The sequence below is a fragment of the Rhinolophus sinicus genome, chromosome 16 (assembly GCF_057876585.1).
Source record: "Rhinolophus sinicus isolate RSI-liver-muscle chromosome 16, RSI-T2T, whole genome shotgun sequence".
NCBI classification, from domain to species: domain Eukaryota; kingdom Metazoa; phylum Chordata; class Mammalia; order Chiroptera; family Rhinolophidae; genus Rhinolophus; species Rhinolophus sinicus.
This window is the reverse complement of record NC_142516.1, coordinates 89,536,078-89,549,798: the sequence shown is the minus strand read 5'-3', so window position 1 is coordinate 89,549,798 and position 13,721 is coordinate 89,536,078. Positions and strand designations below refer to the sequence as shown.

The 13,721-nt window shown below is 37.3% G+C and overlaps 1 protein-coding gene across 1 annotated transcript in view; it reads left to right on the top strand.

Moving 5' to 3' along the window:
• Positions 1 to 4,962: 4,962 nt before the first annotated feature.
• The window catches only part of RNF17 (ring finger protein 17), a 91,507-nt gene continuing 82,748 nt past the window's right edge, over positions 4,963 to 13,721 (top strand). Inside the window, exons 1-3 of the mRNA XM_088793001.1 lie at positions 4,963 to 5,140; positions 7,129 to 7,223; positions 11,899 to 11,990. Coding sequence (XP_088649127.1) covers positions 5,017 to 5,140; positions 7,129 to 7,223; positions 11,899 to 11,990 — 311 coding nt within the window. The 5' untranslated portion in view covers positions 4,963 to 5,016. The remainder of the gene's footprint in view (positions 5,141 to 7,128; positions 7,224 to 11,898; positions 11,991 to 13,721) is intronic.

The following is a 13,721-nucleotide window of genomic DNA, read 5'->3' as shown; positions in this document are numbered from 1 at the left end:
AGGCAAGTGATGGCTTGAGCTCTGCCACCCAGTGCCCACACTCAACTCAGTCAGGAAGGCTCACAGGGGTTCATTTCACTGGGCCCTGCAGATCACTTCCCCAACTTTTAGGACCCTAGAGCTCTTCCTGGAGCTATTTCTCAAGAAAGGACACTGCAGTCCCCATCGTGTCCCCTAACTTTTCATAGCAGCAAGGTTGAAGTTTGCTGATCCCTACAAAAGGCCTCCAAATCTGGCTAAGAGCAGCAATCGTCATCTCTCCATTAATCCCAAATATCATATCTGCGCGGTCCATCTCTGTTATAGTTCCCCAAAGTAGTTTTCTGGAAGTGGACGTGGAAACTGGTGTACTATGGTCCAGTAATCAGAACACCAGGACCCTAGCTCAACCCGTGAAAGTCCGAGTGGTTCTGAGTCTGGGCTTCCCCATCCTAAATGAGGAGGTAGGATTTAGTGATTTCCAAAGATCCTTCCTGCTTCACTACCCTGTAAGAGCTAAGAAAAAAAGCCAGAGTCACGTCCTGAAAGAGCTGGGTATCCTGTCTCTTCTAGAAGATGTGGAAGAGAGCTTATACCTTTTCATTGCACACCTCTCTTAGCCAATGACAGGACTGAAAGGTCATGTGGAGTAGAGTACCAGAAGACCTTAAAACTACCTCCAAAAAGTAAGGAAGGAACCAAATTGCAAATGCTGTTGTTATAGGTCTGGCGCCATCTGGTGCATTTTGAGATGATGTCATGCTGGTTGGCATGCTATGTTGGTGTGTCCTCCCTATGGGGCGGTCTTGTGTTCTGACACCACGTGAGCACTTACTCCTACATTTCTGTGGAGCATATACTGTGTATGAAACTCTGCGAATGTTGTAGAATGACTCATTTTAATGACAACCTGATGCTTTTAGTTAGTCTAAAAAAATATATGGTCAGTCCAAAGTTTTATTGAAACAAAAGCTGATTAAAGCTAAAATATACTTAATCTTTAAAAAAAATCATAATAAAATGCCATTTGTGGAATACCTATCTATGTTCTGAGATGTTACTATGCCAATGGTGTGTATGTGGAGACACATGTAAAGGGTAAATCCAGGTTCATGACCCTACCCATCCAAATTACTGGGCTCCATGTTTCCATTACACCCCTCTTCGTTTCACTCCTACAAATACCAACAACAGTAAAGCTGTATTTTAAAGTAGAAGAGAAGGTAGTAAAGCTTATGGAAGATAGCGAATAAAATTAATGTTTAGCTTGGGAAAAGATTTCTGAGACAATACACAAAAATTGCAAATTTTAATGAAAATACCATAGTAAAATAAAATACCTTTGGATAATAAGAGATATCATGAACAAAGTGAAACCAAGACATAGCCTAGAAAAGGATATTTGCAATAGAATCTAGAGTAAAGAATTCTTACAAATCAATAAAAAAAAATCCAAAAGAAAAAAAAAAAGAATATGAAAGCCTAAAGACCGATAAACAGGAAAAGATGCCAATCTCATTAGACATTAGCGAAATGCAAATTAAAGCCACAAGGAGATACCAGGGTACAGCCATTGAATTAGCAAAATATAAAACAGCTGCTAATCTAAGTATTTACATAGAAAGTTCACGCACTGCTGGTGAGAGTGAATAGGTACCGTAGGATAAAAGGTAAAAAAATATATATATCTTGTACACCTTCGGGTAGGGAAAATATCTCCCCAGGTAATCTAGAATACACACCTGCCTTCAGGTGGGCTTGGGATTCTAAATGTGTTGTTGGAGTAGTCTAGGAAAACAGAATCCAAAAAATTAAAGTGGTTCTAGATTCATAGTGGCTTGGGGCACTTACAAAAAGCAAAAACAAAATACGACAATTTTCTAGACCAATAAGACAAGAATGCTCAGATCAAAAAAAATGAAATCCATCCCAAGCAAAATAAAAAACTATCTACACCTTGATATTATAATGAATATATAGAATGCCAAAAATAAAACAACTTACCTATAAAGAATGACAACCACATTTATCATGAACTTCTCAATAGCAACAATAGAAGTCAGAAATCTCTAATGTGATCTCCAAAGTCTGACAAAAATATAAAGTCTGAGAACTGTCAGCTTAGAATTTCAGGTTATTAAATGATCATTCAAGAATGAAGATGAGGTAAAAATACATTTATAGCCAAATAACCTGAGAGCATTCGCCATTAACATATCCTCACCAAAGACATTTCTTCAGGGTGTTCTTGGAGGAGAAAAATTATCTTAGAACGAAGGTATGAGACACAAGGAGGAATAAAGAATTGGCCAACATGTGAGGGAATAGCCTAACAGACATAATAAAACTAGATTATCTGGATAAAATTAGATTGTTTCTTACACTGTTTGGAGGGTACATGGGCATTCATAATTTTACTCTTTATTCCTTTTTATTGAGCTAAAATATTTTATGATAATTGTTTTTTAATGGCACAGGAAAGAGAGTTCCAAGTCCCAAGGTTGGAAAGAGCTTGACTGTTACAGAACTGAAAAAGGCGACTGTACCTGGAACATAGTGAGGAGAAGTGGTGCAAAATTAAGCTAGAGAGGTAACCCGAAGCCAAATCAAAAAGCCTAGAAGGCCATTTTAAGGATTTGTCACAGTTCATGGGAAGCAATTAAAGGATTCCAAACAAAAGATTTACATAATCTAAATTAAATGTTAAGATGATAATTCTGGTTGCTCTATTTGAGAGTTCCCCGTAAATACTAAGACCTAATGGAGGGGGCCTAAACATTTATTATTGCATTTTTCACTGGCCCTGATTTATTTAACTTCTGGGATTACCAAAGGCATATAATTCTCTCCAGCGTGCCTGATGGCTTTCAGAGATGGCTCCTCTGTGCTGCATCACATTTGAATTATGACCCAAGAAGAACGCTGATGCAATAAGATTATCATTATTCAAATTACAGTACAGAAATCCTAGTGGAAAAGGAGATTGTTGCTACATGTTAGAGCATTACTGAGTGCAGGGAGAAATGTGAAGGTTTCAAGAAGGAGTAAGGTGGTTCTAAAGCTGAGCCATAAAGGATAAAGAGAACCCAAGTAGATGAAGAGGAAGGAGTGGACATTCTAGATAAGGGAAATAGGGAATTGCACTCACTGTAGAGGAATCAGCACGTTACATGAGAATATTGGCTTGATTAGTACTGTGAGTTCCATTTTGGATCAGTAGCAAAAAACTACTGGATGAGGACAGATTAAGATTAGTACTTTTTCCTGAAGGCAAAAAAGTATAAAGATTTTTGAGCAGGCATGAGCTTTTGAACAAAATACTTCTGTTTCTACTTCAAAAAAATGTAGACAGAAAATAAGAAATATATGTGGCTTTTATTTTTCACCACTGAAGGCACTTGCCATCTCCAGGTGCTTCCTCTACAATACAACTGCCACACTGCCACCAGACTGACTACTTCATCCCTTGGTCACACTTAGCCAGCCCTCTATTACTTGAAGAGTAAAGTCCAAACTCCTTACCCCAACATTCATGACTCTCCAAAATTTGACCCCAACATACTTCTTCATAAAGCTCACTTTAAGCAAATTAATACTGTCATGCAGGGTGTCATGCAGGGTGTCATGCAGGGTGTCATGCAGGGTCTCAGCTCCCACTCCCCACATAAGAACGCAGGATATGAGGAGGCCAAAAAGGAAAACTCACGGGGCCATAGATAGGGGAGTCACATCACTATAGTCTCACTGGTGGCTGGGTTGGAGACACAGGAAGCAGGAGCCACACAATCCGCAAACTGCCGTGGGCTTCTCTGCCTGCCAACCAACCAACCCTACTTGCTAGCTGGAAGCCTCCATCCGCAATCCGCACTTGCCAGTCACAATCCGCTGCTAGTGTAGCCATGGCAGTTATATTAGTGGCCAATGGCTCACTGGTTACAGCTGACGGCTGACTAGCCACAGCTGATGGCCATCCAATCACAGTTGATGGCCATTTACTACCCAAGCCAGCACCTTTCCATGTGAGGCTGGAAGCCTGGAAACTGCACTCCTGGCTCTGTCCCCACAAATACTCTGGCCAAACGGTCTTTATAAATCCGAGAAGTACACTCATCTCCCACCTACTTTCCCTTGCTTATGCTGTTCCTTCTCCCTGGAATGTCTCATTTTCTGTTTACTCCTTTAAATACTACACAGGTTTTCAGGTCTAATGCAAACCCTGTGTCCTCTAGGAAGGTTTTTCATACCACTATAGGCCATATTGACATCAACGCTCCAGAGTGCAGTCATTTTTAGTTTCTTACTCCCCTCTGGCACTTACCACGAGCTACCTTAGCAGAAGTTACTGTTTTAGGTAGAGGTTATAATCCTGTTCTTTTTAAATTCTTAGCAACCCCAACTGCTTCCAGCTCAACAACTGTTAGTAATGATGATCACCCTTTAGTTTGAAATTAATTGAATTTCCACACCGGTAGTCACTGACAGGTTCTCCACTGAGGCTACTAGAAGTCAAGCCCTCAAATCCCTTGCAGATAATTTAAAGATATGATAAAAAATATGTAATTATATATATACATATATATATACACACACACACACACATATACATATATATAGTTATTACAGGTTTGGGATTTCTGGCCCTGATAGATACTAGGGAAGGGGAATTCCTTTCAATATGGGGGATTGTTTGCTGCCTGTGAGGTCAATAACAGTGTAAGTGAAATAATACGTGAAATCTGGATTTGAATGCACGAAGCGTGCTCAAGGGGTGACGCTTTTGGTAAAGATTTGAAAGTAAATGGTCCTTCACGACCTCGCGGCGTCCTTCCTTGGAATGGAGCGGCCCCATACTAAAACTGAAAACAACCTCCCCGCACCTGCTCCGCCTCCAGCAAGGCCAAACGGAGGGGGCGGGCTTTAACTTTTTTGCCTGCTGATTGGCTACCTGCAGCGGCTGCCTCCGATGATTGGTCGCTGGCGCGAGGGACGCCGGGACTGGCACGCGGTACCGGCCGTCGGATCCAAAAGGCGGTGGCGATGGAGGCAGAAGCGTCGACGGCTTGGCTCTCCCAGCCTTCCTCTATGGGGAGGAAGGGTCGGCCCTGGGAAGCTGCTGATATTCAGTGCATTCGGTGTGGAAGAAGGGTGACCAGAGCCTCCGGTGAGCAGTCCGAGGGTCAGCCCCGCGTCCCCGAGTCCAATGCGGAGGCGTAGAGACAGAATGAGGCCGGCGGAGGGTGGGAGTCATCTGGGGTGATGGGGGCCGGGGCTGACGTGGAAACCGTCCCACAGGCCCCTCGTCGCCGGCAGCCCGCCCCCAGAGGGCCGCGGCGACGCCTGGTGGCCAGTTGAAGGGGACGTCGCACCTCCCGTCTTGGTCTCAGCCTGCGCCCCGTTTCTCCCCTCCTCTCACCGAGTCTCCGACCCGACGGTGTGTGAGCTCCCCTGAGCACCGGTTCGAAACGTCCCCAGGCTCACGAAAGAATCGTTGTAAAAATTTAGTCCATTTTCTTGTGGTCAGGAAGTAATGACACTTGATTTTCTTTTGTAGTTTTGTTGTAGAAGCGACAAGTAGACCCCTGAAATGTTCCTGAATTAAACAGATACTGGGAATTTTATTTGGTGGAGGGAGGAAAATTATTGCTCAGTTTCGTGTAAAGCATTGTTTGGAAAATGATACTTTTATGCATCTTGTTTTTCTGTACGTCAAGGGGAAAAAAAATACCCCGCCCTCTTAGTATTGATCTGCTAATTTACTTCATTTTTTTTCTGTATACAAGATCTTTATTTTACTATGTATCTTAGACTTTATATTTTAGAGCAGTTTTAGATTCACATTGATCTGCTTAGATTCTCCTCAAGTGAAAACATTTAATGTAATTTAAAATGTCTCAGAGTGCTGAAAAGTCTTATTACCCTGCGTAACTGTTTAATGTTTGTACTTTCAAAGTGAGTCATTCAATCAGTTTTCATAGTCCCTTCTAGATGGACTCCGTTTAGGAGACATGAACGTGTGTAGAGAAAGTTGGCTGGTTGTGTTTCCTGGTGGAGAGCCGAGACTCTGGGTTTTGGGTTTTGACTGTTCCTGTTACATAGAAAATCTACACTGTTTGAAGGAAATAAGTGTTACAAAATAGTTTTAGAACAAGACTTTTTATAATAACTGGTTTTTCCAAGCATGTGTGTTGCAGTGCTTAGAAATAGTCAATTGGAAAGATGGTGGTTATGAATTCTGTGTTTTGTGAGCTGTTAACACACCAAAAATTGTTTTGACTTGTACAATATAAGACATTTTATAAAGATAAAGCAGTTAAACGGTTTTTATTTCCCTGGTAATATCATCTCTGAAATTTAAATAGAGCTTGAAAACGTAGGTTGGTTGTAAGCAAGTTTCAGGTATTTCAGTTGGCAGAAAAACTGTAAAGCTTTTTTTTTAATCAAAAGAATGCAATTATATATAAATCAGCAAGAACATTACTTTTTTGCTAGTGGAAGATGACTGGTTTTATCTAGTTTTTTTTCCCTTTCCTTTTTTTCTTGCAAAGTGTCTTTTAAAATAACATCCTTTTGAAGTTACAGAGAGCTAAAACAAATATGTTTATTATGCCTCATATTCTACTTAGAGCGTTAAAATCCTGTTATTAGGTTTACAATGAAGATTATGGTATTTCCCTCTTAAATGCTATGTTTGTGAAAATGATCTTTAGGTTGTTTGTGTGTGTGACAGTAGTAGCATCTGGCTTCTGTACTTGCCAGTGTCTTACTTAGAGCCTTGTATGAGGGGGGTTTTGCCAGTGTCTTATATCTGCCCTTCCTGTCCGCTTCACAGGATGGGAAATATAAATTAGTAGAGGGCATTGTGATCAAGTAGAAACAACATTGCAGTTGGAAACTGCAGTACTTTGTACCAAAAACTATCTAAATTAATGCAAACAATATTATATAGCTCTGCCTGGTTTTTCTGATTTTTGTCCCTAGTTCTGACTTGTATAGTTTCTCCTGACTTTTGTTTAATAGGTCATCCATTTCTAACTAAACTTGGTATCTTTTCCTGTACGATAGAATCTTCTTTAATTTTGCCCTCTGATTAATGCTGCACATTCAATGTTAACAAACTGTGAGAAGGTTAATTCACAATTTCATCAATAGGTAAACACCATGAACTTAAATGTGGACATGATTTTTGTGAACTGTGCTTATTAGTAACCGAAGAGTACAGCAAAATTATATGCCCTGCTTGTGAGGTAAGTTTTATCATTTTTCATATCGAATACATTATGTTAACAGTAAAAATGTTAGCAAAGTAAAACATAATTCTAGTTAGAAACTTTAGAGTTGTATTTTTGTTGCTGAGTCTTTAAGCCAAGAAGCCTAACAAAAGATAAAGATTTTCCCATCCATTTAATAATTGTTCAAAATGATCAAGAAGAATACAAGGTTAAAAAGAAAAACCCACAAAGAATACAAGGTTATAGTTACATACCTTGTGAGAGCCTACATACATATTTTGACTCTTTGGAAACATCCATGGGAAATTGCCTCTTTTTAAATAAAGTATATTCCTTTCAAGTCTCTGCCCTTCTTTCCTACACCAATACCTCGCAAGCAAATTTTGAACTCCACCTTCCCCTCAATCTTTGTGTGTCACTAAATTACATTTTTAGAGATGTCATAGTATAAAAAGAGAAGCAATACAGTGGCCTAAAGTTAATGTTAATTTCAGAAGCACTAAAAATAGTACAGTTGCACTAGGACTAAAATCTATGGACCAATAATAATGAGGACAAAGGATTTAAAATAAAAGTTAATGAATGTCATTTGCATTTACTGCAAATACAAATGTAGCTAAACATAGTGTTTTTCTGGAAAGTTGTCTTAATCTTGAAATTTTTAATGCCCCACTTGAGAGATCAGATGATAAGGACTTGTATTTATTGTTTTCTATGGTAGTGTGGCAGACACTATGGAGGCAAGACACCTGGAATGCAGTCCTAATTCTGTCATAGTAAGATTGAGTTTCTTCATTTGTCAGATGGAAATAATACCTGCTTTTCTTATCTCATGGGATTGTAAGAGTCAAATCTGAATTATGTAAAAGTTCTCTACAAGCTTAAAGACCTAAAATATGTGTCATAGTTGACCCTTGATTATTTAGGTGTGGATTAACTGGTTTGCAGGTTAAACATGGTAAAAATACATACATATATACACATATGTGTATACACACATATGTGTATATATGTACATAGGGTGCCAAAAAAAATGTATACACATTTTAAGAAAGGAAAAAACTATTAGAATTGTAATAATATATACTGATAACACAAGACGAATACGAGTCATGTATATACATTTTTTGACACCCCCGGTATATGTATACACATATATGTACATATATGTATACATATATACACATGTGTACACATGTGTATACGTGTATACATATATACATATATATGTGTGTCTATATGCATATATAGTGTATAAATGTGTGAAAGTTTTAATCGTAGCAGAAACATTTACATATTAGAAGATGTCTGTTTTGGAATCACATACTTTACCAATTGTGTCCTTCATGGTGGGGAATTCTTTTCCGTTCCTTTCCTGACAGTAGATTCCTCAGATGTTGGCTGGCTGCATAGTTACGACCAGCGGGGAGCCTTTGTGTTTGTAATGGAGGGAGGGTCCCTGACAGATTTCATCTTGAGATGTGTAAGGAAGAAGGGAATGGAAGGAGCTGGAACTGTTTCTGCCCATGCCCATCCTGTTGTAATATTCAAAAGCAGACAGATTTATTAGAACAGTAACTTTTGCCTTTTTTTGGCAAATGATTTCATTTAGTCTTAAATCATTATACTTGTATTATTTTGGATAACACCTATACAAATGTTTAGAGTGTGTTTACACATACTGGTTTTGATTTTAAGGTTGTGATAAATCTATTTTGTGATAAATATCATTTTGACTCTTTCTGACTCTTTCTTTGGGATACGGATGATTTGCCCCATCCTCCTCATTTTTTCCCTTTCCCCCTCTTCTCAGGTAATTGACAAGGAATTATATTTAGATTCTTCAGACACTAAGCTGGTTGCTATATAAAGGAGTCCTTCAAGAAACCTTTCTGAAATTATCACTCGTACTAATTTTTAAAGTTTATAAGAGAGATTGGAAGAATTAATATAAATTAGTGAAAAGTCTGAATTTATAGAATACTTGAGGAATGTAGTTTATTACTTTTAATTTATGTATATTCTCTAAAAAGTATGTGTTCAGTGAAGTAAGATTTAAGTACCTGTATTTGCGTTAAACTTACATTTATAATCTATAATGTTGAAAGCCTGGATAATTCTGTTTATTTTACACTTAAGCCTAAAATGATTCCATTTGGGATTAAGGGTATGCTTTTGTTTATTTCTGAGTTTGGGTGAATACTCTGGACTTATCTATATCAGCCTTTATCTTTCATAGTTGTGTGGTGTTGTTTTTTTAATAATATCCCTTCACTGCTTTTGATTGTTATTAATGTTTTGTGTCTTTTTAAAATAATAACCATTCTGTAATTTTGCACAGCAAGATGGGGGATTTTGTTCCAAATAGGATCATACTTAAGTATCATTCAGAAATACTGACCTCTTTTTGATCTTTTGGACCAAAAATATATTATGCATGAGGAAAAGAGAAGTCATCCAGTTAACAGATAATTAATATGTTTTAAAATCCCATGTGGATTGGAAATGTTAACATACAAATTGAAAATGTAAACTGGTAGAAAATACAGATAATTGTATAATCTTAGACAGGGAAGTCTTGTTAAACGAATCAATGAAGTCAGAAACCAAAGAAAAAATTCTGGTTAAATCTGACCACATTTTTTTCATTTACAAGTAACAAAAACAAACACACCACCATAAATAAACCTTAAATGACAAACTGGAGGGGGGTGGCAGAAGAAAGCTTTACTCGGAAATGGCAACCCAAAGGGTGATAAATGAGGCATATAGAAATCAAGGTTTTAGTGCTTAATTTGGAGGGGGTGTCTTAAAATAACATTTGGTCCAGTGTGATTTGTTAAAAGTAATACTTTGCCCTTAATTTAGTAAGACAGGGCTATCTTTGGTACATCACACTTAAAACTTCGACACAACATCCTCTTCCCTACCAAAGATGCATATTTAAGTAGAAGACCATAGCATTTAGTTGTCTGCTTTATTTCTCTTAGCAACACTAACTTATTCTCCTGAGAGTCTCCTCCATTACTTTTTTTAAAAAGATTTTATTGGGGAAGGGGAACAGGACTTTATTGGGGAACAGTGTGTACTTCCAGGATTTTTTCCAAGTCAAGTTGTCCTTTTAATTGTAGCGGTGGAGTGCACAGTTCAGCTCTAGGTCCAGTTGCAGGGGGCGCAGCCCACCATCCCTAGTGGGAGTCGAGGAGTCGAACTGGCAACCTTGTGGTTGAGAGCCCACTGGCCCATGTGGGAATCAAACTGGCAGCCTTCGGCGTTAGGAAAACGGAGCTCCAACCGCCTGAGCCACCGGGCCCGCCCTCCATTACTTTTAATGGCTGCATAATAAGCCCTTGTACATAAGTGCTGTAATTCTTAACCAATCCCTTCATTATAAACATTTAGGTGGTTTTCAAAAATTTTCACTATATTTTTACACAATTCTTCAAACCTGCCCCTACCAAAATAACTCCATCAGCAAGTTCTGTTAATTTCTAGCTCCAAAACAAATCCATATTTCAATTTGTCATATTTATTTTAATGTTTGATGGGCAAAAAATGGGTATCTCCTTTTTTTAAATTGAATTTCCCTGACTAGTGAAATTGAGCAACTTTTCACATGTTGACTTCTCAGCTCCCTTTCTGGGAAGCTCTTGAACAGATCCTTTGAGATGCTTTGCATATTTTCCTTTTGAATTGTCTTCCTAACTTGTGGGACTATTTCATGTGATAGGGATGTTAACACTTTGTCTTGTGTATCTCAACTGTTTTCTCCCAATCTTTCACTTTCAGTTCTTTTTGTTACGTGTAACCATTTAGAAATGCTTTCCTTCTTTAGTTCCTCCCCCCCTTTTTAAGGTTTCTATGTTTTCTTTGATTAGGCAGACCTTCTTATCTCAGAGTTGTGTGTGTGTGTGTGTGTGTGTGTATTTAAATACTTATATCGTGTTTTTCAAAAAAAAGTACGTATTTAATCCTTTCATAATATTCATATGTGATGTAAGATGGGTGTCCACCTTTCTCATACTCTTTATTGAATAATCCTTCCTCTATTTAATTGAAAGGTCACTTGTATTCTGTATCAAGTTCCCATATATGTATGTGGATCTGTTTCAGGGCTCTATTCTATGCCTCTATTGTACTGGTACCATAGTATTTTAATTACAGTAGCTTTATTATCTGGTGGGATAAATCTCTACTGAATGATTTGTTAAAATTATAGTAATTCTTGCATATTTTCCGTGTGAACTTTAGAATTGTATTTTATATTAGATGTATTTTAGAATATTAAATTTTTGTCTCCAGGAACCTGACACGATTCTCCATTTATTCAGTTCTTGTTTTATGATCCCCAATAAATTATTTGGTTTTCTTTTCTTAGAGTTTATATTTTTCTTATTAAATTTATTCCTAAGTGTTTTGCTAGAGTTTTGAACGTACCTTATGGTAGAATCAAGTTTTAGTTAATTTAATGTTCTGTTTAATTAATAGTTGCCAAATTACCAATTTCTTGAAAAATAGCAATAAGATAAAACATGATCGATGTACAATTTTTTCTTTGATTTAAAAAGTATTTAAGGATTTTTAAGGCTATTATCAACTTTATGAATTGCACACTAGTTGTTTGAATTCTCGATAAACAGAATTCATGAATGACTTTCTGTTTTTGTTTTTAATCTTATTTTGTCCTAAGGTTGCAACAACTATAAATATGAGACAAGGACACTACCCAGTTGATGGATGTATTCAAGAAGATTCCTTTATGGAAAAACCACAGCCTAAAAAGTATGTTCTGTGTATTTAGCAACTTTTTAAGGGTTAAAGAACCTTCTTATTAATTCACTGGGACCCTACTCAGATGGCAATTACAATTTTGTATGACTTAACATTTTAAAAATATTTAACATGATAGTAAATTATGTAGGAATTAAAATAAACACAGGATACCCTCAAGAAGCAGTCTCATTTGGAACTTTTCAGTTTTGTTAATGGCACCAAGCATCTATAGATCACCCTAGTTCTTCGTTCTCACTCATTTTACCTCCTGCAGATTCTAACTTCCCAGTGTCTCCTGTGTTCATAATGTATCTTTTATTTGTACTACCCTATTTAATTCTCTTTTGCCTGCCTTCTTAGCACTTCCAGACTCTTCTCTGTTCTGTGGTTCTTCACTGCCTATCCAAATAAAATCCAAAATTCTTTAGACTAGTGTTCGAGGCTTTTCACATGATTGCTGCAGCTTCTCTGTCCAGACTTAAATGTGTGCCTAGAAACCCAAAGAATAGATATAATTATTTCTTTGGATAGTAAAACCACTTAGCTAAAGTCTGGCGGCCGGTTACTGACACAACCAGAAGTAGAAGTCAGGTTTATTGAACGCCAGTATTTCTCCCAACTTCTATATTTGTAATCTACCAGTCATTTCCTCCACAAGCTCTGTGTAGAGTGATTAGAATACATTTTTTTTTTTTTTTTTTTAAGAATAAATCTTTAGTAATCTTTCTGACTCCATGTGAGTCAGTGGCCATGCAAATTTGAAACTGATAGAGGAGTCTAGCAGATGACATAGTGGGTGAGATAAGTAGACTGAGTTTAACAATGGTAAGGATTATGGCAGTTGGAAGAAGGTTTACTCCCTCCAAAGGAGACAGCCCCTACTGGCTGCAGCCAGTTGTGGCCGTTAAGACCGATCCATCGTTTCCTGATCTCCTTTTTTTTTTCTCAAGAGAAAATAGAGATCTGAACTTCTATGTGAAATTTTCTGACTTTTTAACCATCATGCAAATCAAATCTGATTGTACTCTTGTCTAGATATGTACAATACCTGGTATGGCTACAGAGTGAAATTTCACTTTCAGAAGTACATGAGTCCATTTTTAGCACCCCCAAATTTTTCCAAGTTAACCATTCTTTAAATTAAATTTTCCATGTCAAGTATCCTTATGTTAGGAATTTCTGTTTCAGCAGAGTTTTGTTTAAAACGGTTGTAAATTTTAAATAGAAGGATCCCTTGATAATATATTTTCTTCCTGATTTATCTTTAATATGTTGAAGTAAATTGAATATGGACTCCTCAGGGTTAATGCACTCACATATGTTTTTAAGAACATGAATGTTCATTTTTCAAAGTAATTGAATGTTTAAAAATTAGTCTCTTGTGTCTCTCTATGAGAGTAACATTTAAGCATCATAGTTTCTTCTATAAATTGTCACAGGCTTATGATTAACTTATTCAGCAAACACTAAGTGCTTACTGTGTGCTAGCCAACATTGGGATAGAAAGATAAAAACAGGCAAAAACTCGAGTATCTATAGACACAAAATGGAACTTTTCCCTTGCAAATTTATGTAATAAATTCATTACCTTTTTGTAAATTATCCAGGCCTGTAAGTACATTTTTTTAATAGCTGACATTTAAGTGTGTAAGTACTTACTTTAATTGAGCTTAAGACAGTTCAGTGATGATATCAACATCTCTACCAAAAACTATCAGGTAAGGAGAGGTGATTAGGTGA